Here is a 26,630-nt window from a genome sequence, read left to right on the forward strand (position 1 = left end):
GAACGGCAAGATATCGATTTCTGGTGTTTCAGTTCTTTGGGGGAAAACGCCTGCTCTTGATTATGCCTGAGTAATTGTTTATTTGCTATGCAATGCTTACTCATACGTATTTGTTAATGAATTTTTCTCGTTAGCAAGTGTGCCTCCGTGCGATTTAACTTTGATTAGTTATACTGCTGATCGAACACAAATCACATCTTATGGCTTTTTTTCCAATTTCAGCACATATTAGACCTGTCATTATAAAAGGACAAAGCTTCGGGTGCCTGATTTTTTCACCCAGTATTTCTTCATCGCTTCCTCAATCAGTCTTTCCTTCGTTTTTACTGGACATTCGACTCCGATGTGAGTAAGCGTCACAAGGCTCAACTAGGGGGAGGGGGCGGGAGGCGGAGAGTTGAGGCAGGCAGGCATGGGAGGAGAGGAGGAGGGGGGAGGAGAGTAGGGGAGGCACGGCCTAGCGGCCGTGCAGGGGGAGGGGGCGGGAGGCGGAGAGTTGAGGCAGGCAGGCATGGGAGGAGAGGAGGAGGGGGGAGGAGAGTAGGGGAGGCACGGCCTAGCGGCCGTGCAGGGGGAGGGGGCGGGAGGCGGAGAGTTGAGGCAGGCAGGCATGGGAGGAGAGGAGGAGGGGGGAGGAGAGTAGGGGAGGCACGGCCTAGCGGCCGTGCAATCAAGTAGTGAGGGGGCGGAGTTGTGGGAAGGCTGAGAGAGAGAGTAGGCGGCTGGGTGCATGTGCACGCGCTTTTAAGCTCAATGCACATGCGCATTGAGCTTAAAAGTCACGGGCACTGCAAGGAATCGCCACGATTCCTTGCAAGTTAGATAAAGTCTGGATGAGCCCCTATAGTCTCGCTTGCTCGATGCGCATGCGCATCGACAGGCGAGACCTAAAAAAGATGGCTTTATTGAAAAGCAATCATGATCATGGAGGCCTGCTGATCTCAGCAGGACACCATCCCCGTGATTTTTGCGATTCCTAGGGGGTGGCAAATTGCAACCTACCTCATTAATATTCACGTGGTAGGTCATTTGCGACCCTCTGGGAATCGCAAAGGTTGTACTATACACCTTCATACATTGCATTTTGCTCTTCCCTCATTGCGAATCCTTGTGATTCGCAATTAGGGAATCGCAAAATGCTATCTACATACATCTGCCCTTAATCTCCCCATAAATGAATGTGTCTTTAACTGATACTCATGAAAAGCACAGGTATTAGTGATTAAGTTCCGGTGCTGCGCACCCCTGAAACAACAGAGTCAAATTAAGCACTGCCGGTAGGGCTGGAACAAGGACAGTTGCTTGTCAGACTACTAGTGTCTTCAAAGGCACCAGCCTGCACAATTTCCCTCTTTCCTTACAGGCCAAGGTCTCAGGAGCTGAGCAAGGAATCGGAAGTGCACCTCCTTCCACTAATTGGCAAAGCCAATAGGTTTTGCCTATGCGATATCGTTTGCGTTGTCAGTGTTTTTCTACATGTTGCACAACGTTTGATCTGCTGTGCAACATGACTTAAAGATCAAAAAAGCACCATGCTGCGGTCAATGCTGGCCGCATCATAGCACTTTTTGTTACAGTGTTATAGCACTTGTTTTTTTACTTTAAACCCTGTTGCAGAGCAGCTCAACTGCTGTGCAACATGTAAAAAAAATGACAATGTCTTAAAGTTAGGATTTTTCTCAGGTTAGGAGTAGTACAGTTTGGACTCCTAACTTTAGGACTCCTAAACTGAGAAAAATCCTAACTTCAAGACTTTCGGTATTCACAGAAGGCATTTAGGAGTCCTAAAGTAAGGAGTCCTAACTTTACTACTCCTAAACTGAGAAAAATCCTAACTTTAAGACTTTCGGTATTCACAGAAGGTATTTAGGAGTCTTAAAGTTAGGAGTCCTAGCTTTACTACTCCTAAACTGAGAAAAATCCTAACTTTAAGACTTTCGGTATTCACAGAATGCATTCAGGAGTCCTAAAGTTAGGACTCCTAACTTCTGTGAATACCAAAATGAGTAAGTGCCTTCTGTGAATGCCAAAATGAGTAAGTGCCTTCTGTGAATGCCAAAATGAGTAAGTGCCTTCTGTGAATATCAAAATGGTAGTAAGTGTAGGAGTTTGTCTTAAGTTAGTTCTGTGAATCGGGCCCTAGATTTTCCCTGGTCTTATATTTGGCGCTGCTCCATATTTACGCCACCCTTCTAAATAGAGGCAGCGTAAAAAGCAGTGGGTGTTACGGCAGAACATCCACCTCAACACCCATTGCCTGCCCCTTTCACTCTAAGTACTGCTTTAAAGGGGTCTTATTTACAAGGCGCCATAAGGCGCAGGGTTTATCGCCAAATGGACATCATAAAAAGAGATGTTCCTGTGGCGAAACACTCTTGTAAATATATCCCTCCCTGCGTAGTTGCTGGGGCTGTCTGTGCTGTCCAAAAACGCAGGTCATTAATGAACCCACTTCTGCCGAACCTGTGTTTTTGTACCACAGAGGCAGCACTTATAGTCCTTTGGTCTTGATACATATTTTATACTTAGTTATCATTCAAACTAGAAATACATGGTATCTAAAATACTTTGGATTAATTTTAACGAGAAGACAGCTTGCTTTAATATGCAAGCTAACATATTAAAATAAGATTTATTCGATGCACCATTCCTAGCTGCATTTCAAAGCCCACTTCTCTGATAAATGTATACTACTTGTGGCTGACCTTCCCCAATCGCTTTCCTGTCAGCATTTCTTCTTTCGCATGTGTCTGAACTTCCTGTTTCCTGTTTCCTCTTCCTCCAGATTGTGGATGCCTGGGTAGCAGTCCTTGAAATACTTGGTGCCACTTACGTTGAGATGCTTCAGTTTGCTTCTTATCTACAATCTCAAAACATTATTTCCACACAGATTGGTGTGCTGTGCATACAGTTTTATAAAAAAGTATTTTTTCTAAAAATGTGCAGTGATTTTTGGGCGTTTTTCGGCAAAGCATAGGAAGAGTGTAAATGTATATTAATGTGTATTGGGAAATAGTTAATCACCAGTCATTGCACAGAAGATGGTCCATTTATGTTGTTGTTTTTGCAGAAAATAAAAATTAGAAACTTACAAAGGATGGATTCAGCCATCACTTGAACCTGTTGGATTTAAGTATTTTACTACTGAATATCACAGATTGGGTAGTCTACTTATATTGAACCTACCCAGTGCTTAATTTATTAAATAATACGTTTTGAGTCCCAGTTTTTTCTCAGAAGCCTGATACCAAGGAAATCTCTTGATTGCACATCTGGTGTCTTTCTTCCACCAACATACTTTCCCTGTCCCCTATCTCCTCCCTCTTGAAGATTTTTTATTTTCATTCCTGCTTTCTCCTTTTATTACTGTGATTCCGTCTGTCTCTTCCTCCTTTTCCCATTTTCTTCCTTTCTCTCTTTTGTTCTTGGTCAAACTCTGAAGATCAGAAATAAGTCCCGGTACCCAAAAAAGAGTGCTGGTTGGTCCTACCTGCAACCACCGGCAAACATTAAGCACTGGCCGTACCACAAAGCCTGACACCCATTGATCCAATTGTTCAGTGGCATATAGTATGTACTGGATTCAGTAGCGGCATGTGGCATTTGGATTTCAGATATTGTAATACACAAATATATCTAGTAGAAAAAAAGTGAGAATTAAAAAACCATCAGAAATCAATGGACCCAATAAACTACAACTGAAGTGAGCTGGAACTTTCTCCCTAGCATTTTGTTATATGCACTATAGCAGTCGAATGACACTCTTCCATGGGCGTAAATTTGAAGAGGGCACACTGGGCGATGTCCTTTGTAAGAGTGTCTGACCCGCCTATAGCCGACTTAATAGGTCATTTAGAGCTTTGCAATGTGGGTCTACTCAGTATTTCATTAGGTGAAGCTCTGGATTTATTCCGGTCACATGCATTTGGCCTGTTTTTGTCTCAGAATAGTGGCCACCTGTCCTGTAGATGACTCATCCAATTAATGATACAGGGGGTCGAAACGTCAACAAGTGTTTTATGTCAACACAGTCTTTAATGATGTATTGCAATTACAACTGCTGGTTCTAACATGATGTGTGCCCCGAATTAACTCCTAAATGTTGATTTTGGCAGTCTTGCACTTTTGTTCCAAGGCTACTGTGCCACCTGCTCTACTTATGGATTGGACTTTAAATGTACTCTGCTGCAATAGTCCACACATTTTGCACATTCAAAAATGTTGATTTATTTGAACGCTTTTCAGGAAAAACATAGGAGACAGTTACCTTGATTCTCAATTTCCAATTCAGGCACTGTATATTTTGTATAAATCATTACCATACAATAATGTCCACATTTTAACTTGACTACAATATTTTTTATTGATTCTTCCTTCTAGAACACACTTCTTATGTAATATTTAAACTGTGTTCTCACATGGAATGCTGGGTTGACTTGCTTTAAGTATCTTCAGTGTTTTCCTCATCTACACACATTGTAAAACCGGGATGAATGGCTAAAGGAACTATTTTCAGGAAATGTATCTAAATAAGGGGCACAGACTAAAAAGCACCTGCTTATGGTTGTAATACCCAGTATTTAAATATGCCACAAGACTACATTTTTGCATATTATGTTTTTAGAACAACGCTACAACCTATACATTATATGACTGAGATAAATAAGGGAAACACTACATTTTTTCAACACTCCCTGACCATTTATGTAAGTTATCATATTGGCTGCCTGCAGTTTAGTAACGGTGTTAAGGTTAATCCCTTCTCCCCATGCTGACCTCCCTGGTACTCACACTTAATTATATGGCCAGAACAATGCCATATGGACCACACAGCTAAAAAGCATAACAAATTGCCCAGGATATGTTTATCAAGCTAGTCAAAAAGAAAAAAAAATGCAATGGGCAATGTCATATATTTTATTAAATTAACAACACATTCCTATAGTCTCAATCTCGATATCGGGCATAATAATGCAATAAATACTGCCTTGTTTTTTATAGTTCTTTGTCATAAACACACTAACAGTGTAAAGAAGTGAACACACCTAACAAATTGTGAGAAAAAACATACAGGAGGACCAGGAGAAGACTGGAATAAACATCAGCAACCCAAACGTCTCATTATTGGCGTAAATCCCACAGAGTGGGTGAAGATATGAGGCAGGGAAATTGAAAACTTTAGTTTGATTTGCTGAGGGATTGTTGTGTAGACTCATGGTTCGTCTACTAGTTGCCGCTGGCGTGTGGACAAGATGGAATCAAACATCCAGGTGGACAATCATAATGGTCACTTAGAGGCTCTCAATGTTCATGGTTACAAGTAATTCAGTGTATGGTTGCACTCATGGCATTGAACAATAATCACTGGTTATCTTGTGGTCTTAGAACTACTGTCAAAACTGGATGACTTTTTTACTAAACCATTGATCCAAAGATTTACTCATGTATAAGAAACAATATGCAAACCATCAATCTACTTGAAGAATATGAGCTTGACGGTTATACAGAGCAGTTTGTATCAACCGACATCAACAACATCCCACAAGTAGAGGCTCCTCATGTCACTGAGCACGATGGTTGTTGTAGAATACCAAGATTATTTCACATCACCATTGACAGAATGCTCTGTTGAAGGTTTTCCTTTCTCAGTCAATTGTGATCTGGAAATTTATGAAAAATAGTTTAATCAATGCAAAACTAGACAACAGCTGCTAGAATGTTCAATCTAAATCAAAGACCTCGCCTGAAGCATTGTCTATCAATGGCTCCACTCCCATACCTTTTCGCATATTAAACTGTTAAGCGATGTTTTGGTTAAGAATTCACAATAGCAGAACCAGAACAGTTGTGGTAGACCTCAGCGCACTCCGTATAGTTCCCATAAAAAGGTACACACTCTCAGGGCAAATCCTCTAGAAAAATGCCCTAGAGTTTACATATACAACATCTTTAGGGAGAAGATTTCTTTCAACAGCAGTCCGAATATTTATATACAAGAGAATCGAAGTTTAATATCACGCAACAAAGCAAAGCAACTCTCGCTAACATTTGTATCAAAATGTCACGATCAGATGTGGTTAAAGAGTTGATTCTTAATTTCATGTGTGAATAAAGCAATTGGACATGGACACAGCCAACGCGTTTCATCCCTATACATTGGGACTTTTTCAGGGCATAAATTGCAACTGATGCAATAAGAATATCAATATGAGTAGTTCAAAAAAATGTATTCGGTCCTGTATCACTGGTACAATTTCCGTAAACAAATCATTTGAGCCATACGTTCTGCCAATGATTTCCTACAATGTAGTATTTCAATGATTGGATTACGAGACCCGGCACCGTTCGTGATCCCATCATTGAAAAACCACATTATACTGAGACTGATTTTCAAAACCTTTTTAAAGATCCTATGTTGTTAGTTTCTTTTTCACTCTAGATATGATGTACAGGGAGGGCAGCTTCTTGGTCTTATAGTGACAGATTTATTTTTCTGGTCCAGACTGTTGGTCACATGAAGAGTAAGAGACCTCACGTTGACTGATATATTTTCAAAGTCAACGAGGTAATGTGAATCTTTAGCCTCAGTGTGAATGCCAATACTGGAGCTGGTAAATTAAATCTGATGTCTAAGCAGGATAGGTAAGAGGTGTCTAGCTTCTAATTTGAACAGAATCACATTAGCAACATTTCTTTTGAGATGATCCGCTGCCCTGACCTTGAGCCAGAAGATGTGGGTGTCAACCAGCCTAACTCACCTTATCTGGAGATGAAAAACTGAAATATCACTTGGTTTGTAATATTCTAGAACTGAAAAGCTCAACTCTGGAAAGGTGAAAAAGTCTAGTTTTCCTGTTTAGTTTTTTCCTTGGACACACTCAGGGGGCTCAGCTTGTCTTTCTGATCTCATCTATATCTTAATCTTAACTGTTTACCAAACTTAAGTATTTGATCCAGGTAAATGTTTCACAAACACGTGGGCTTTAGTTCTCAGTCAAAGAAAATGCCTCCAACCTAGGCAGAAATATATTTTTAAAGTTAATTTTGTTTTAGACAGTAATCTATTTTCAGTCTAGACCAGACTAGGCTCTCGAGTAAACAGACATCAGTAGAGAAACATAAAAGAAATGGAATTTACTACTAATGCAATTATTCAGTACGAAGCATTTCAGTCAATTGGTTCAGACAGCCACATATTATCACAGAAAGCCAGGAAAACTCATGTATATATTATATGTTATTTTTCCCTTTAATAACCAACCTGGGGAGTTGTAACATCAACAATGCCTGAATGTGGCCCCGCAGGAAGACTTGGTGCTCTGATGTAAAGAAAACAAACTGTTCATAACTAGTGCTTAAAAGCCCCGAATGTGTTTACATAGGCATTTCCAAACTATTTGTAATATAAATCTGAAGTGAAAGGGTTTACTGGCCATTGCAAAATATTTACACAGGATTTACAAAACAATTTTAGTTTTCCTGTTTTTTTCTTGGCTGATGCTCAGGCAACACACTTTCAATTGCGAATTTATTCCTCCTCTATTCCCACTGTAGCTAACACTTTCTGGGCCAGATATGCACAGTTCTTTTATAGCCACAAAGTATGCGATTTGCAAAGTAACTGGATTTGAGATTGTAAAAGGGCTTTTCACAATGTACAAATCCCCTCTTTGAGTCAGTAAAGTCTTTCCATCTCTTGAAGGGGCTTTTGCAAACCCTTCTGGATTTCCAACAGTAGGGTCGTGAAAGGGGAGTCGCCCTACAAAATTCAATTCTGAAATGGGTTTATCAAAGATATGAGACTGCAGCTGTAGTAACAAATCATGGATCACTTTTTGAATGCCAAGTTGGGGTTGTAACTGATTTGCAAAAGGGAAGCTGTGGGACAGCTTTCTTTTTGGGACTAATGTTGGCAGCCTTGAAGGGAGAAGTCACTGGTCCTTTGGACCAGTGCATGCTCCCCCCAGTGTCTTCCTAAACAGGATTTGTTTTTAAAGCAGCAGCTGTGGCCCTCATTTACGAAAAGTTACGCATCGCTGCGAGAAAACAGCAATGCGTCACTTTTCATTGTGCCCTCCTTGCGACACCAATGAAGTGTCATATTTACAGTATGACGCATCATGTCGCAAGGAGTTACAGATACGTCAGTATTTCTGACTTTTTAGGCGCAAAAATTACGCATTGCTGGAGTATGTCACAAAAGTGAAGCAACTCCAGCAATGGGTCATTACACCTGGGCAAGTCCCATGTTAAATGTGCCTGCATCATATATTGATGCAATTGCGTCCTAGAAGTGGCGTCACATCTACGACCATTTCTTGCGTCGGAACGCCCCCGGCATACATTATACCTGGCGCAGGTATAATGTGGCGCAGGGGTTTACAAAGTGGCGCATCTACCTAGATGCATCACTTTGTAAATATGGTGCAACAAGGCACATTTTTACGCCACTGGTGCATCACAAAAAGTGCTGCACCGGCGGCGCAAAAGTGACGCAAGGGCTGATAAATAAGCCCCTGTGTCTTTAATAGACATGGGCTGCTTTAAAAAAATATTTCCCGTTTGGTATACAAATGCAGGGACTGAGGTCTGCTGGTCCATGCAGGTCTCCACACCCCCTTTGTACCCAATCACAGGGTGTCGCCAATTAGCACCTCTCTTGTTACTATTCAATCTTCGGCAGGATATTTTGCAACCTCCTGTGTATGATTTCCATTGTGACCAATTAGGATATATCCATATCTCAAATTGCATTCCTTATTGTAAACCAGTCAGTGTGCAAATTAATTGCAGATCCTGAAGGGAAAAGTACTTCTGGTCATATGTTAGGATGTTATTCGTCGTGTTCACTCCACATTATATACTATGAGGTACAACAGTTTTTTACTGCCCTGGTTGAAAAAGCACAAGTGTGCCACTGACACCTACCTTTTCTCCACATGTACACATTCACTCATGCACTCACCAAAATGCAGTCACAAAAAAACACATAAGGTAATTCGATATCCTTTCAACCTATTGGAAATCACAAGTATCTCTTGCACATTTGAATGAGTATTTGGGCTTTGATCTTTCTGAAATTAAGGACATTTTAAATCACATAGCACGTTCCTATTTTTCAAACTCACTTTTCACTGTCAGTGATTAAATACAATTCGATGCTTATATTTTTTAATGGCTTGGTGTGTTAAGAGTAGGGATAGAAGACAAAACCACTACCATTTTAAATCATTTATTTTGTATTCTGTGTGTCAATACGCTGAAATGCTTAGGGCGCCTATACGCATCTCAATAGCAGCCGTCATCCTGCTATATGTCCTTATATAAGCAGGCACCCATACAATAAAATAATTAAGCTCAAATGAAAATGGCTTCAATGGAAGAAAACAATACCGCCATCTTATCTCCTGTTGGTCTTGGCAAGATGTCTAGGTGTGCCAGGTTAGAGGACCAATCATGTGTGTCTTCTTTGAGCCGGTGTGGGTGTACAGATGGAAATAGTCCCACATTTGCATCTTAAATTAAATGCAAAATTGTGCATTCTTTGTCCAATAAAGCCCTTGCCCACTTTATACAGCAAACACCTTTTGGTTTAAATATTACTTTGCTGAAAGTCAATTTGCTGTTCTTTTCAGGCAGATAACTGTAAAAACCTAGGAAAAGACTAAGAATGTTTCATTTTTTTTAAGTAGACTTTGTATGAAGTCAGTTTGAAGGCCTTGTCTCCCACAAAATGTATTTTGTGCAAACCAGCAAACAACAGATGGAAGTTGCAGCAAGACACCATCAATCGCTATCACGCTCAGCATCAATGGCTGAAGAGTACCCCTTCTGTTCTTCTTTCTTTGTCTACTAGGATCAAAATTGATTGCTTTTAGCCTCTGCTGAGACATCATTGCATAATGTCTTGTAGTTGACCGAGCGTTGAAATTGAATGAGAACCATAAAAACATCTAAGTCAGAAGATATCTTTGTCCCCTGGGCAAGTCCACAAACTTCAGCTGACAGTAGGTTTTCATCAGTCAATCTATCTTTTGACCCATTCCTTCTGTGTTACGTCTCATGATCTCCTCAGAAAAAGATTTATTTGCATTATCTTCTGTTCACCACATTCACGTTAAGTGAAAAGAGTAATGCTAATTTCTCCTCCTTCCTTATAATTTTTTTCTCAAATGTTTTGTAGTAATTAAGTAAATTATTTTTAATTTTGCTTATCTTGATTTGGACATTACATTCAATATTGTTTCACTGTGTTGCTAATTTATTTGGGAATACTTGGTCCCTCTGATTAGGGAAGCCTCCCTTGGGCCTTTCATCTGACATATTGTGACATCCTCACCAGTATGGCAGGGCATATTCATCAAAAGTGCTCCCAGAGACAGAACGTGAGAACATTTGGTGAAAATGCATGGCGGGCTGGCCACCATATTATGGCAGCTTTCTGGTGGGTTTTTTCTACTTTAGAAACAACCAGCCCCCCTTTCTGGGCATTTTCTTGTGCAGTAGAAAAACAAGTGTCCATGATGCACATAGAGGGGCATATGTATAAGTAAACGCGCTGAGCCATTTCCAAATAGCGGGGATGCTCAGTATTTACAAGAATATGTCGCACCCCTGTGTTTTCGCTAGCACTGGCGCTAAAAAAGCTGCCTAGTGCCAACACAGACAACCTGGTGCCATAATACATGGGCGCCTGCGTTGCTGAGATGATTGTTTATGGGCAGGAAAGTGTCCCTTCCTGCAAATGAACAATCGATTATTGTGGTTTGCTACTTCTGTGCATGCTGCATTCTGCCGCACACATAGAAGTAGCACATTTCCATTATTTAATGATTCTTTTTGTGCAGGAAGGGACACCTACCTGCCCAAAAACAATCATAAATGACGTTTTGCTCCTTCTACGCTTTTGCACGGTGTTCATTTTTGGCGCTGCCTCAGATTTACACCACAATACACAGATGATGGACGTAATGTTGCACAATTGCAAAACATTCACCCCCAGTCACAGATCTGGGTTTAATCCATCGTTATTTTGCTCACCAAGCCACCCCACTTCAGACATGGCCATAAGCAAATCAGTCTTGACCCTGTGCCACATGGGAACAGTTCAGCCCAAACTGCCAATCCATGCCTTCCCTGGACCGGAATCAAGCATCCTAGGACCGGTTTCTGGCTATCAACCGTCATCAGCCAGGATAGCTTGACTCCAGTGGCGGAGTGAGCATGGGACCCACGTCTGGGCATACCCTTCCCACATAGGGTGAACAGCAAAATACACAAGTTGATGGACGGAATGTTGCACAATGGCAAAACATTCACCCCCAGTCACAGATCTGGGTTTAATCCATCGTTTTTTTGCTCACCAAGCCACCCCAGTTCTGCATTCTGTCCATCAACTGTTGTTTTTACATCAAATTTACACATCCTTGTAAAACTGGGGCAGCATCAAAAAGCAATGCATCTTGCGGAGGAACAGAGGCATTCTTCGCTCTAGAGGATGGTGTACTCGCTGCTTGATATTGAGGTGGGCCTTGATAAGGTGGGTCTACATTTTCATATAGAAATAGAAGAGAGACATGTCAGGATAGATTTTTAGATCCTGAATGTAACACTGTAGAAGGTTGTTCCTTTGTTCAGTTTCATCTTTCACTTCCTGTTCTCAAGCTTGGTGATGCAATTGCTGCTTTATTTATATATTCACCACTGGAGATTTTGATCTTCTTTGCCAAGTAGTGTAGCATGTTGGAGGTCGCTACCTCGAAGGTGACATTTTATAAAGGTAAGCAGCCCATCTTCTGTCACGCATACATTTTAATATTGAGGACTCCTGTATACTTATAGATAATTATCAGCAACAGTGTTTTAAGGCAGAACTGAAAGAGGAGGCACCCTTAAAAAGGGCTGAAGATGGAATGCAATGTTCTTGTAGCCTTCCCATTTCTGTGTCCGTTTCAAACTGTAGACTGGCTAGTCTTTAGCTTATCACATCCTCTACACAATGATCACTCCCTCTTTCATGGCATACTAAATACAGATGAATAAAAAGGTGTCCAGCAGTATGCCACCCTTACACTTACAAAAAAGTGGATTTATGGTTGAAACTGTCATTGATTAACAAAATTAGGATTTAAGGCTTTTTGACCATAAATCCCATTTGTGGTTTTAGAAAATGGAGCGGTATAGTTGATTTTCCACTGTTATACGTGTAGTTGTAGTGGATGAACCTTGGCTGCTCTCTGGAGGGCAGGCAAATGGTTGCTGGGGATGGGGTGAGTGTTTACATAATCTGTATTCACAAACATTTTGCAATTCATTTATCTGTAGTCCATGCATTTGTGTAGCACATTTAACAACCACTTAAAGGTTAAAATAGAGATTTATAGGTCTTGAACTGGAGCCCAAGCTTTCTGAGTTTTATAGCTACAGCCAGTACTTTTTGTTAGTTTCTAGGTGCCCTCGCTCTCCAATTCAACTCCGTCTCAATTGTTGGTTTGTAATGTTTCAGCTACCAGTTGTTTTACATTTTGGTAGAACATTGGATTTGTTCTAGAAAGTCACAGACCTAAATATGGCAACCCTGTGGGGGAAGATGTTAACTTCCTGGATTGATGACACAGTTGGCTTAAGAAGCTGCGGTCATGCTATTTTCTTCCTCCTGGTTGGCTGCATTTTCTGCATGGAAAATGGGGGTCAGAGTACTTATTTATTCCTACTACCCCTCCCGGGGTATAATCCATCAATCAGGTCTTTTCAGCCATTTCTGTCCTTGGCTTTTCTTACAACTGACTCCAGGTATGACCCATCTGTTTGCAGTCAGCCTTGTTGCCTCAACACCAGTAGTTTCCTAGCCTTCCTCTTTTCCTTTTGCCTTGAGGGTTCCATATGAGGGGTTGGCAGGTAGTGTTCGATACGGGCTTGCGTAGGGTGTGACCCATCCAGCCCCAGCATCCTTTCCTGATTTCTTCATTAGTTAGCAGGGAGTTGGAAAATCTAGTGTCATAGGTCGTTGTTGCTGATGGTGTTTGGCCAGTGGATTTGGAGAATTTTCCTCAGACATGTGTTGATGAAGATCTGGACTCTGTTGATGGTGGTCACTGTTGTCTCCCAAGTGTATGCTCAATACAGAAGGACCAATTTTACATTGGTGTTAAAAAGCCCAATCTTGGTTTGTAGTGTTAGGTTCTGGGAGCACCAGATCTTCTTTAGCTGAATAAAGGCAGCCCTCGCTTTGCTGATTTTTGCCTTGACTTTGGTGTCTGTGCTGCCCTGCTTGTATATGACACTGTCCAGGTAGGTGAAGGCCTCAGCCTCTTCCAGTGTATCACCTGCAAGAGTGACTGCAGTAGTGATGGTCATATTAGCATTGAGGATTTTGGTCTTTTGTCTGTGAATGTCAAAGCTTGGTTTTACTGATGTGGCTGCCACATTTTTAGTCTTCTCTTGCTTCTGCAGATGTGTATCGAAGAGTAGGGCCAGGTTGTCTGCAAAGTCCAGTTGGTAGAGCTGTGTCCAATGTATCCACTGGATCCCATTTCTTGTCCTTGGTGTGGATGTCTTCATGATCCAGTCTATGGCCAGCAGGAAGAGAAAATGCGAGAGCACACAACCCTGTCAGACTCTGGTTCTCACTTCGAAGGCTTCCATGAGTAGTTCTCCAAGAGCTGTCTTGCAGGTCATTCCCTCGTAGTGCCTACTGTTTCTTACACATTTATCTGGCACACTGTAGTGGCAAAGGAGTTTCCAAAGGGTCTCTCAAACCACGCTGTCAAATTCCTTTGATGAAGTTGACATGGGGGGAGGGCTCCATTCTCTTTACTGCTCATGCGCAGTGTGCAATCTGATGTGTGCACGATCTAGCTTTGCGGAAGCCAACTTGCTGGTCTCGTACATGACCGCCGACTTGTTCCTTTATTCTGTTACGGATGACTCTGTTGAACACTTTCCCTGGGTTTATTGGAACAGTTATCTCTCTGTAGTTTGTGGAGGAGTAAGAGTAGCAGAGATTAAGGCCTTCCAAGTGGCTGACCTCATTAACAGGTGAGGAAATCCACCATAGCTCTTAATGCATGTTTTCTTCCCCGGTTTGTGGCATCTTTGGGGGAATCTAAGTGAAGATTTGTCCCTGGAGAAGGTTGTAATTTGTCCCTATATGTGTACCGAGAATATATATTTTAATACTTCCAAAAAGCTATTATTTTACATAATCCTGGTCAGGAGTAATATTACGTTATGCTATGCTATGTTATTTTATGTTATGTTAATTTATGTTATGTTATCTTATGTTATGCTGGTCTTTTATAATATCTAACTTCTACTGTGGTAGCCTCGTGGTCCTTGGACATATTTGTTTTGGCATATTGAAGGGACAATTTCATGCCAATATAGACACCTAACAAACCTAGAGCTCTCCTGACTTGTTTTAACCTAAGGAAAATTATTACATAAGTTGGCCAATGCACCAGTCACATCATTCCAATGCTGTGCCTTTATGCAGATCCCTGAAGCATAGATCCATTTCCCAACTTCCTATTAAATTCATTAGAAATCACAGTGCTGTCTCAAAAAATTACCACATTAGACTGTATAGTGACAGATTATAACAGCAATTTAATTTCTTTACTCCGCATATATTTTTACTTTTAAGCTGTAAAATACTGCAGCAAGTTATTTCTGAAGTATTTCATATTAAGTTCTTTCTTTTATTTTGAATCCCAAAAATTTGTTTTATGTTTTCTTTTGATTTGTATCTTAAATCTCTGACTAATCTTTTCTTTCTTGCCAGCGATTTGTACCGCCATCGCCACCATTTGGTTTCCAGTGTGCGCCCATCAGGAGTCTCAGATAGTGACGTTTGGCTATTCACTGTATTCCGGCTGGATCGGGGCTGCCCTTACCCTATTGGGCGGTTCTATCTCCGCGTGCTGTCTGGGAAGGTCCCAAGACCTCCTTGAAAACCGTTTTTATTATTCCTCACAGGGATCCAGTACCCCAACACACGCTAAGAGTGTGAATGTATAAAGGACAGTCTCACATAGTTGTTATGAGGCAGACGTGGCAATATTTCAATTTTTTGGTTCTCCAATGGACAGGTTAAGTTTACTCCTGCAATTTTATGTTTTTATTTTTGCTGTGAAGCGACACACAATGTGGCAAGGATCAACAAATGTACAATTTTTCTGGATAAAAATATATTCTGTGTGGTTTTCAATTGAAAACCTAGAATGTGTGATTTGTAAAGCATATTAGTTTGCAGCAATAAGACCAATTGTAACAAGAGGTGTTCCTGAATGAATTTGTTTGTCAATATTGTCACAGATTTCTGTGTACATATTTTATTTATCATCATCTTGGGGAAATAATCACAATAGCATACCCCTAAATTCATCAGATGTATGGTCTATTCTGTTCTCCATAAACAGCAATGCCTTGGTGCTTCCAGGCATAGTACTGTACAGGATATATAGACATATAATATAAAATGTAGAGATCAGCTGCAATGTATGGTGATCGGGGATATTCTCAACCACAACTGGAATACATTTCCAATGCCAGCAGTGAGCACTCAAACAGGTCATAACTAACATTTCCTCATTACAGATATGTTTCATACTGGCAAGCTTCATTAAGGTGAAAAGCTACTCATCTCTGGATCAGACGACTGGGCTGTCCCTCTCTTGTGTAAACTGATTTATGAAAGAATATGTTTCTTGGTGACTCAACTGGAAATGAGTGAAAATAGTAGTAAGTGTACATAGCATAAAGAGCAAAGTAGTGTTTTAGTCAATTTATTTTCATCATATCTGGAAAATATCAGGCTAAGAGGACAATTATTGAGTAGGAACTGAGTCATGTTGGATCATTTGCTCTTTTATTTCTGAGACTAAGACAAATTCATATGTAGAAAAGTTGCATTTTTAAAAATACATTCCAAACTCTGACTCACCAAGTTACCATCTGCAGAATTTTCTGGACAGGGATGCCAGTTGCATCTTCATCCTATATACAAGCTGACCTCATATATTCCCACAAATGCTGCACCTAGAGATGGGTGTTTTCAGAGGAGTGTAAGGTGTGTGGACAATGCAAAAGACATTAATGCAGAGAAAGGTGTAACTATGCGTATTCACAAACATTTACACTGCCTTTCCACTTGTATTTGCACTTTCCAAGTTAATCCTAAAAAGAGCAGGTCTAAGTGGTGCTGTACATTTGTTAAAGTGCATGCAACACTCACAAGGTTGTACGTGTGTAAGGGAAATGAAGTCTTCACATGTACTTTTGTTTTCCAAGTGAAAAAACAAAACTGTAACCACAACCCTATGGCTGTAGATTATTAGCAGTCCTGCAGATATTGTGCTCCAGGTGGATGAAATGCATGTCTTTCTTAGGGAAATATCTTCACATCTTGTACAGCCGTATCATAAGTTGTTATATTCTATAAATTCTATAAATGCATACCATCTGGTGATTGTTTTCTAGATGAATATTCATGAGAGTTTCATAAAATCAGGGCTAATATCAAAAATGGCCAGATAGATGTATTTTTGGTGATACATCTTTTTTCTCCAGCCGTGCCTTACAGGCAAAGAACATGATGGACTCTTAGATATGTTTAAACACTTCTCCACATCTTTAAAAGTTTATTGGTAAGTTGTCATGCATGATAATGCGATAATGTAAGACTGCTTGTCACAAGCATGGTTGCAGTTTTGGTGCAGGAGAATATGACATGCAATGTTATGTTATGTTACTCGCACTTTTTAGAGTGCAAAACTCACTCTAGAAGAAGTGTCTCAGCACTTGCTCTTCAGGACAGAAGTGCACTTTAGAACATCCACGTCTTTAAAAGCTTCTTCATCATCATCAAAATCTTAAAAAATACTTTATTCGATTAATACAAATTAATCATAAAAGTATGTATACATAACTGTTAAAAATGTTAAAAGAAGCAATTCATCAGTATCAGTCAATAAATGATTTCCTGGATTTGAGACACATACATAAAAAAGAGGCAACACTGTAACAGGTTAGTGGATCAGGCAGCATACGTAATAAATACAGGGCCAAACGACATTGTCTAAAATTGTGCTTACGTAAAAGCGGAATTAAAAACCTTTTCCGTTGATTACAATAACATTTACAGAAAAAAAGATGTGCAAATCAGACTATCGTGAAGTGTCATTACATGGGCAACGCAGGAGCTCATTCAAAGAAAAGATACTAGCAGGGTGGCCCAACATGCAAGGAATATAATTGAGCCGAAACCTTAGCAAAACAAACCTGTGCCGTGGGATTGTTACAAAGTCCAGATACGGGGGTATCCCCTCAACCCGCAATGGCCCTTTGATAAATTCTCTAATGGTAGGTTTAATACGCTGAACATTCAATCTCCCTTCTTTAGCAATGATCATTAAACAGGTCTTTAGTGCTTGTTTTGAGACAGAGCCACATTTTTCTGACGATTCAAATAAGCTACCTAAATCAAGTGTGTATAAAGTATCTTTCACATACTTTGGCCATAAAATGTTCTCCTTGTACTCAAAGGATAGGCAATCCTCTATTAATTCTTGGGTCAATGACACTGTGTCTCCGCGCCAAACTGAGTGCCATAAGAGGATGGGAGCAACGTTTATCCAATCAATTATATAAGGGATGATAGTACTTCATGCAAGTTAATTTCCAAAACAAATCCTCTATTGTTTGGATCCTCTTTGCGTTAACATGGCGCCACACCCCTGCACCATACGTGGCTACTGCTCTCGATTTAGCCCCATAGACCTTTCTTAAAATTTCTGGGTTTCTTGTTCCCAGCTTATTTGAGAATGAGCGAATAGCATTAGTGCTCTTTTCTAACATAATCCCACGGTTCTCTACCATACTCCTCCAAGATGCCTTGTAGTCGAAAGTGAATCCTAGGTATGGGAAAGACTCCATCTGTGTCACTTTACGATTTGAGATAAAAAACAATGGTGGTTTAGTGATTTTTGGCCCTGCAATTAAAACAAATGACTTGACTTCATTTGTACGGAGATGCAAACCTTTCATAAAATCCACATAAGTGTTCAAAATTGTCTGGAGGGATCTTTCCGTCCGCGCAATTAAAACTGTATCATCTGCATATAATAAAATTGGGATTTGCAACTTCCTTATTCTGGGCACATCTATCGCTGTTTCTAGTAATTTAGACTCCGCCCCATTAGTATACAGCAAAAATAAAAAAGGTGCGTGAACTCCTCTCGTTACTAGAAACCACCTAGTGCATTCTCCCTGTGACCCATACCTAACACATGCTTCAGCCCTTGAGTACAATTGTCTAATAAAGATAATCACTGCCTGGTCTACCCCCATTTCCCTCATAATTCTCCAAAGCTGTGGGTGAGATACACAATCAAAAGCCCCACTGAGGTCCATAAAGGCCAGGTATAAATTGCCTTGCTTCGCGTGAGTGTACTTTGTTATAAGCAGGCTCAAATTCAGGCATTGATCTTGTGTGCCCCTCCTTTTTAGAAACCCATACTGTGCAGGGTTCAGGATATTATTTGTCGATGCCCATGTCTCCAATCTATTTAACCCCTTCAGTGCTAATGACAAGGGTAACTCGTCATGTAGGGCCCATTGATTTCAATGGAAAGTCAATGGACCTACATGCACACCCCTTAGCAGCCAAGTGGTTAATAGCACTCTGCCCATTAGTTTTGCCGTGCTATCTAGAAGGGAAATAGGTCTGTAATTCCTGCGGTCTTGCGTGTCACCTTTTTGGGAAATTGGAACTAAAATGGCTTTAAGCCAGGAGGCGGGAGGTCCCTCTCTTGCTATTGCCTTAAAGGTGTTAGTGAGCAGCGGACTCCAAAGGTCAGGGCAGCCTGTGAAAAAATCTATTGGAGCACCTTCAATGCCGACACCTTATTGCTGGAAGTTTGATCCAGGGCTATAAAAGCTTCTTGAACCTCATGAAATCGTAACAAATACAAATATAAAAAGGAAGTTTGTTCCAATGGATTAGGGCTAGATTGGAGAAAGATGTGCCACAAAATCTGGTGGTGCGTATGTGTGGAATCTTTAGAAGGGCTTTATTTGTTCACCTAAGCAATCTAGTGGGCTGATAATGGCAAGTCTAGAATGTAAATAGGCAGGAAGAGACTTGCTTTACACCTTATGGGTCAGACAGCATAGCTTGAAGATTGCCCATTTCCGAATGGGAAGCCAATGCAAGGTTTTTAAAATAGGTGCAAAAGAGGAACTTGGGGGAAGGTTACAAATTAGCTGCACAGCCTTATTCTGCACAACTTGAAGTTTGGACAGCAGGGTTTCATTAGCTGCCACTAACAGTGCATTCCCATAGCCTAAGTGACTTGTATTTAGTGCCTGGACTAAAGTCTTTCATGAGATGGATAGAAGCCAAGGGAAAATGTTTTTTAGGAGGCACATTGTGGCAAAGTAGACGCCACAGGCTGTGTTGACTTGGCATTTCATGGCTAATGTTTGGTCATACTTTATAAAAGATATTTGACCATCTGTTTTTGGGCAAGGGGCTGTACGAAAATCTGCTGATCACCAATGAGCCAACCAGATCTCTTGTGCATTGCCAAAGTGCACAATCTCAGTTTTCTCTCCATTTAGTTGGAGGTAGTTTTTAGTCATCCTATCAGCGATTTCCCTCACACAACTTGCAAACTGAAACTTCACTTTTAGTGTATCCGGCCTGAAAGTAATGAGAAGTTTGTTGTCATCAGCATATGATACAAACTCAAATTCACATGATCTCACAGTTTGTGCTAGAGGCACTACATAGATGTAAAATAGTGTTGGGCTCAAGCAGGAACCCTGGGACTTCTTTTTTATCTAAGCTGTTCTTGATTTAAAGTACTCTAGACAGATGGTTTGGGTTTGATTGACAAGAAAATCCTTGAGCCAATGTTTCGCTCCACCGTATACTCCTGCATCATGAAGTCTGTGGATTAAAATTGAGTGATAGAACGTATTGAAGTCTGTGGATAGGTCCAGTAGTGCCAACACACCCGGTGGGCCTCCATCTAGTGACAGTTTGTTGGTATCAGTGACTGCCTCTAGGTCAGTCTCTGTTCTATGTAGCCCTCTGAAACCCGATAGTGAGGGGTCTAGGATCATGTGTTCTTCTAGGAAGGTGGCAGTTGTTTATCTGACTTTTTAGAGCTTTTCCTAGCAGAGGGAGCAACTAAATTGGTCGGAAGTTTGAAAAGATATTGAGATTGGTAGTGTGCTTTGTGAGATTAGGAGGTACTGGGGCCCACTTCTGGTCTGTTGAAAGTTTGGCTGAAGCTAGAGAAGGATTATAGAGCACCATTTATTATGGTGCAATGAAATTGGCTAATCAGGAGGTTATCCTAAGGGGGCATAGGTCCAGAGGGGAGCCAAATTTAGTAAGGGCCAACATCTCCTGCACCTGTTCCGAAGAGCATGGCTAAAATTTATCCAGGACATTGATGGGATTCGGGGAGACCAGCTCTGCCGGAGAGTCACATAATTTTGTGTGAGGCCGTAATAGTGCAGATACAGGCTCGAGGTTTTACAAAATTGTTCAGAACTTTGTAAAGCTCTTTTGTAGAATTTCCAGCTTGATCGTTTGTTGAGGTTTTGTAATACTTGCGAGCTGTTTTAATCTTATTATTGTAACTGTACAGCAGTGACCTACATGCTTCTTTATCAACAGGGGATTTCATTGCGTGCCACCTAAGTTCGAGCCATTTATATTTCATTTTTCCAAGTGCAAATTATGTGGGGGCCTGCCTTCTAGAGAGAGTGGATGAAATATTTTTGAAAGGAGCTATTTGATCCAATGTTAGTATTAGGGAGTCATGATATGCGACTAAAGCATAATTAATATCAATGTGTGAGATGGTTATGATAGGCCTTAAGATCTGGGGAAAAGAAGCGGGTGAAACTGTCTTCTATGCAACAGTATCAGTATTTCTAAAAACATCAAACATAACATACATATTTTATGCACAATTGTAACCTTGAAAAATAGAAACTACTATTGTATATTTTGCATAGAGAACCAACGATTTGTTTCCAGTATACAGAAACAGATATCAGCAGATGGAGAATTTGACTAAAAAAGTGTTTGTCTCCATGATTGTCATTAGTAAATTTGTTTTTATTATTTTTTGCACACATTTTAGTTACTTTGATTTTGCTCACATTTTGTTACCACTCACCATCAACCCAATAATGGAAGTATGATAGTGTGTCATTTGATTAACTATCATGCTCTTTTCCTCCCTGAGTTATATAACATATGATAACAAAATTCCTATAGGTTAATGATTAGCAGCAAAGTCCTTCAGAAAACCAACATGATCTTACCTATTGGATAATTGTGGCCTATAAAGATCCTCTACAAAACAAAAACACTTTGCAATCAGGGTGTATATAACATGAACCCATTGTTTATGGGCAGAACAAATTTACCAGCCAGGTGCCTTGAGAAACCATTGGTAGTACTTAGAACAGTCTGTCCACCTAGATTTGCCTTATTGTCAATGTTTAATATGGTATACTACGAACTAAACCCTGCAGGATGGAAAATTGGTTTTCTTAGATCATACAGGAAAGCATAACACGAGATAATATTCTCTGTGACCTTGCCGTTATTTTCTATATTGGATTCCATCTCTAGCTGTGCCTTTTGTATTCACCTTGCTCATCATTAAAAAAGAAACATATAATAACTAACATTACAAGGAATAGTTTTTATATATTGCATTTTTGAAGACTAAATTGATCCCTTTAATGTAAATACTTTGTAAAAAGATTTGCTATAGCAGCAGTAGACTTCTTTTAATTCCTGAGACATTGATTGTGTGTCTGAGGGGGACAAACAAAAAATAGAGCTTGCAATGGGCAATATGTACATATTATATTCATTTTCATTATCTATTTTTGTACAAAGTTCCAAATAATTATTAGTTTCAGTTATTAGTTCTGAGTATATTTCTTTATCACTTTCATTGTTATTTTTGTTTTGCTCACATTAATATTGTTCATTAATTCATATGTTAACATATATTTTATGCTCAACTGACCTCTTTTAACAATATGTGTCCATTTATTTGAAGGCCTTTTTATGTAACATAATGTGTACATTTCTTTTACCTTGCTTGTATATGAAATATAATAAACAATCAATAATGTCAGCTTTTGCATTTCCTTTTTTTCTAAAAAAAATATGTTTGTTCTTTATGGGTATAGTAAGCATTCACTAATTCTAGACAATTTTAGATCACTGTCAGAGGTTTATTTTGGTTAAGATAACCATACAAACAAATATACAATTCAAATTAGTGCATTAAAACATCAGTAGCAGAAACATACATTAACTACAGATATTTGTTCCCAGTGTAACGTCAGCAGTTAAGAAGCAATCTATTGAACCAGCAAAAGAAAGTAACTTCTGTAAGAGCAAGAAAGCCGCCCACCAACTAGTACAATTTCTGTACCTTAATCAATGTATCTGAAATCTAATGTGAGAGCTCCTATAACACGTATCAAAACATAAAATGCATCATCGTCTGCAAAGATTTGTGGTCAGAGGAACACAGATGTGTATAAGCACAACTTAGCAGAAAGGATATTTGCTGAAGTGTTATTTAAACACTGAATCATGTCAACAAATTCCTCTAAAAAACATTAGATACAAGAGTTAGATATGATAGATATGTTTTCAAGCCAATTGTATTTTTTATTGACATAAATGATCTAATAATGGACTTGCCCAGCTTGTTACTTCCCCTTATGTTTCACCGTCTCTCTAAAATACTATTCTTCACCTATAGTTTATCTCCTCTAGATATATTTTGGGAGTATTAGATATTTGAGGACATCCCAAATCAGTTTGTATCTTTTTAATGTAGTTCAGTCATAGTATCTTTTAAGTAGTCTCTAGCTTCTAGCAATACAGAATAGTATTTTGATTTAATATGAAGTCCACAAAAGAACTGGGGCTAATTTATTCTTAAGCTCTGTACACCAAACCCAGCTCCTAGTATTATGTAAAATCCAATGTGGAAGTCCCAACAGATGTCAGAATAGCCCCAGACACCAGCACCATTAGTGGTTCCTGAAATACACTTGCTGTTGTAAATAATTTTAATATTGTGTACCTGTTTGTTGTCAAACGTATAGCAAATCTGAAAGCTGCGTCCAGAGACTTGGGTAAATATAAGCATACTACACTGTAAGAAATGAGACTAAGAATTAATTCTGTTACAGTTAATACTTAAATAGCAAAATGACTAGGATTGAGGCAGTTCATACTTTTTTATTGAAAAGATGTTTTGCTTTTGCACCTGTTGTGAAAATACATGTCTTAGAGAAGTTAGTTGTTAGGTCGTGGCCATGAGTGACATGTAAGAGTCAACCAAATTCATAAGCCCATTTTCAGTTATCTGCATATTGAGTGTGTCATCTGCAAATAATAGCACAGGTAGATGTGTATCACCTAGTCTAGGGGTATCATGGGTTTTCCCCTTCAGGTGCTCTCCAATTATTATGTGTACAATACAAAAAAGGTGGGTGTGGGGACGCAACCCTGAACGACTTCTGTTTCTAAGTTGAAAATAACTTTGCACTTGTCCACTTTGACAACTCTAACTAACTCTAAGGTCACTATGTACACAGCAAAGAAAGTAGATAATATGTTTGTCTATGCCCATAATTCTAAACTAGCCAACAATTGATTTTGATTTATGCAGTTAAAATTAGAACTTAAATCCAGAGAATACATATTAACTTATAATTAGATGTACATTTAGTTATTGTTCTACGGTACCTAACCCAGCACTAAACCCACATTTTTATTCAGGTAAAAGTTCATTAGAATGTGCCCATTCCTCAATTCTAGATATTAGTATTCTAGCTAGAATTTTGATTGTAGAATCTATAAGGGATAATAGCCAATAACAAGGAAGATCTTCTCTGTTTCCTTTCTTAATCATTGGGATAATTAGAGACTTGGGCCATGAGGGTGACATTTTCGTGGTGCACACAGCTTTGTAAGCATTGGTAATCATGCCCCCCCCCCCCCCTAGGTAACCATTGCATTTAAGAAAATATTCATAGGCAGGCCATCAGACCCGTGAACTGGCTTGATTGCTTTAATAACCAAGGAGAGATACAATACAGCTTATTAAACAGTAGAGAATGACCAGACTACTAATATCTTAGCTCTTATTCCAATATACACTAGAAAAAAGGTGAGCCCATGCATGCGGTGGAATGTGACAATCCATTTTAAATTGAATTGAATCTATGAATGGCACATCTTGTTTGTTGGGTCAGATGCTGGATTGTGGTTAGACAAGATATCGGAAACAATTATTATGTGAGCCAAATATAGTGTGTTAAGAATATTGAGGACAAAAATATCATGAAGGTAAGTTTCTATAGGTAAGGAAAGTCTATATATAACTCCACATATATGTACTTTAACAATATATATTACCTTCCTGACATTATGGTCCTTGATATTTTTGACACATTATTCTGTCCACAGATATTTTTGCTTCCGATATTCTGTCCGTGAACCATCTTGAAGGCTAGTTCAGTTATTTAGCAGTAGTTCATTGTGTCTGTTAAATGACAGGGTATGTTTACAGGTACAGTTACTATTAGAAAACCAGTGGGTTTCCTTAATATCTTGATCACAATGAGCTCTTGAAGTATTTAAACACATCTGTTAATCCCTGCTCCACTTGTATTTTATGCTAAGAATTTCTCGCTTAATCACTGTTGTGTAGTGCAGTCAAGCCCATTACCACTTACAATTAATAAATATAATTCCATGCTGCACATGTGCTTTACTGAATGGATCAACATATGTCCAAACTTTATCAAGAGGAGCAGATAACCTCATGAACCATGTCCATGTTAGAGACTGGGGATCACAATTCTTTTCAATTTGCATAGATGCTAGTCAGGGATGGAATGCTTCAAATTAAATAGATCAAGCAAAACTCATTTGCAGTTTAGAGATACGCCTTTCCCTCATGCTGTCTAATGTTTTTAACATTAGTATGAAATGGTGTGATTTAATAATTCGTAGTTTATGCATAACTTCACATTTTTAATTATACAACTAAATATTGCTATTTATAGTATATATATATATATATTGCTATTTATAGTGTATATATATATATATACGTATATATACACATACATATATATATATATATATATATATATATATATATACTATAAATAGCAATATTTAGTTGTATAATTAAAAATCTGAAGTTATGCATAAACTACAAATTATAAATATATATGATAATCTTTGGATTTTCTGTGGGATCTTGTCATTGAACACCAATGCAGCTGAAGACTTAAGGTGGTGGCCATGCCTTTTTACTTCTGTCAAGGTGCATCTTGCCTATGGATGGTTTTCAGTATCTTTGTTTTGGGAAACAGCATTGGAGGGCTGATGGTCGTATGCTGGTAGGAGTGATGGAGGAAGCTAACCAATTTATTATTGAACTTTCACCAGGGCTTTCAATTGGCTTTTCTCTTTACTGGACCTAGCATTCTTGCCCACAATGTGTTACCACTATAACATTTTGTAAAATGTGCTTGAGAGAAACATGAGCTCTCTCTGTTTATGTTAACTAGTACATAAAGCAATTAGATGTTAAAAATACCTCTGTGATAATCAGAATCAGAATCAAATTGTTGTAATATTAAAGCAATTAAAGCATATTAATTGTTACATTTACATTGAGACTAAACATATTGTTTATGCTTCCTCTTGAAAAAGATTGAGGGGCATATTAGCAAGCGGCAGCGATAATTATCGCTGACCGCTGCTAGTGTGAGTAAATCTATCGCCCGCTATCGCAGGCGATAATCTCCATGGTAGCATTGTATTAACAATGCTTAACGCCATGGAGATAAAAATCCCAGCGATAGCGGGGATTATCGCCGTTTTCAATGGAATATCGCTGGTTTTCCAGCGATATTCCATTGAAACTGGCGATAACCTTGCTGATAGGGCAGGGCAATTTTAGCCATGTAATCTACCTCCCATTGGATTACATAGCTAAATCAGGTCACAAGCAGACATTAGGAAAGTAGCGTTAACTGTGGTTAGCGTTACTTTTCCTAATGCTCTGCTTGTGAGCGTGCAGCTTGATAATAAGAGAAATGTCGCTTAGCGACATTTCTCCTATAATTTTGCCCTGAAACGCCCGCTTTGCATCTCTTTAGAGATGCAAAGCTGGGCGTTGTTGAAAAGGGCGCAAAATCAGCAAAACACACAATAGCGTGTCTTTGCTGATAAGGCGATGAAATTATCGCCACTTCTCGGCCGAAAACGGACGCAAATGCAACGATAATTTCATATTGCGGCCTTGCTAATATGCCCCATATTTCTTCGACCTACCATTCTGACTCAGCTTTGTGTCCGTTCCATTTATCTATGGGCCAAGAACTCATGGGTTCTTACTCTCCGAGACCTATGGATTCTTTTGCTTATGACCTCTACAGTGCTTGACAACTTGAAACATGCTTTGATAATACCTTTGCTTAAAAAAACCTCAACCTATCCCTTTACCATGAGCAACTTTTCTCCTAAATCTCTTCTGCCTTTCCTGGTC

General features: G+C 39.4%; 1 protein-coding gene across 2 annotated transcripts in view; it reads left to right on the top strand.

Moving 5' to 3' along the window:
* Positions 1-26,630, top strand: part of CLDN11 (claudin 11) — a 76,564-nt gene that overhangs the window by 27,640 nt on the left and 22,294 nt on the right. Inside the window, exon 3 of one of the 2 annotated variants that reach the window (XM_078668065.1) lies at positions 14,783-16,289. The exons of the other annotated variant lie outside the window; for it this stretch is intronic. Within the exon in view, the coding sequence (XP_078524191.1) occupies positions 14,783-15,018 (236 nt within the window). The 3' untranslated portion in view covers positions 15,019-16,289. Of the gene's footprint in view, positions 1-14,782; positions 16,290-26,630 lie in introns of those variants that run through there. 2 annotated transcript variants of the gene reach the window in all.

Source organism: Lissotriton helveticus, chromosome 11 (assembly GCF_964261635.1).
Source record: "Lissotriton helveticus chromosome 11, aLisHel1.1, whole genome shotgun sequence".
Lineage (NCBI taxonomy): Eukaryota > Metazoa > Chordata > Amphibia > Caudata > Salamandridae > Lissotriton > Lissotriton helveticus.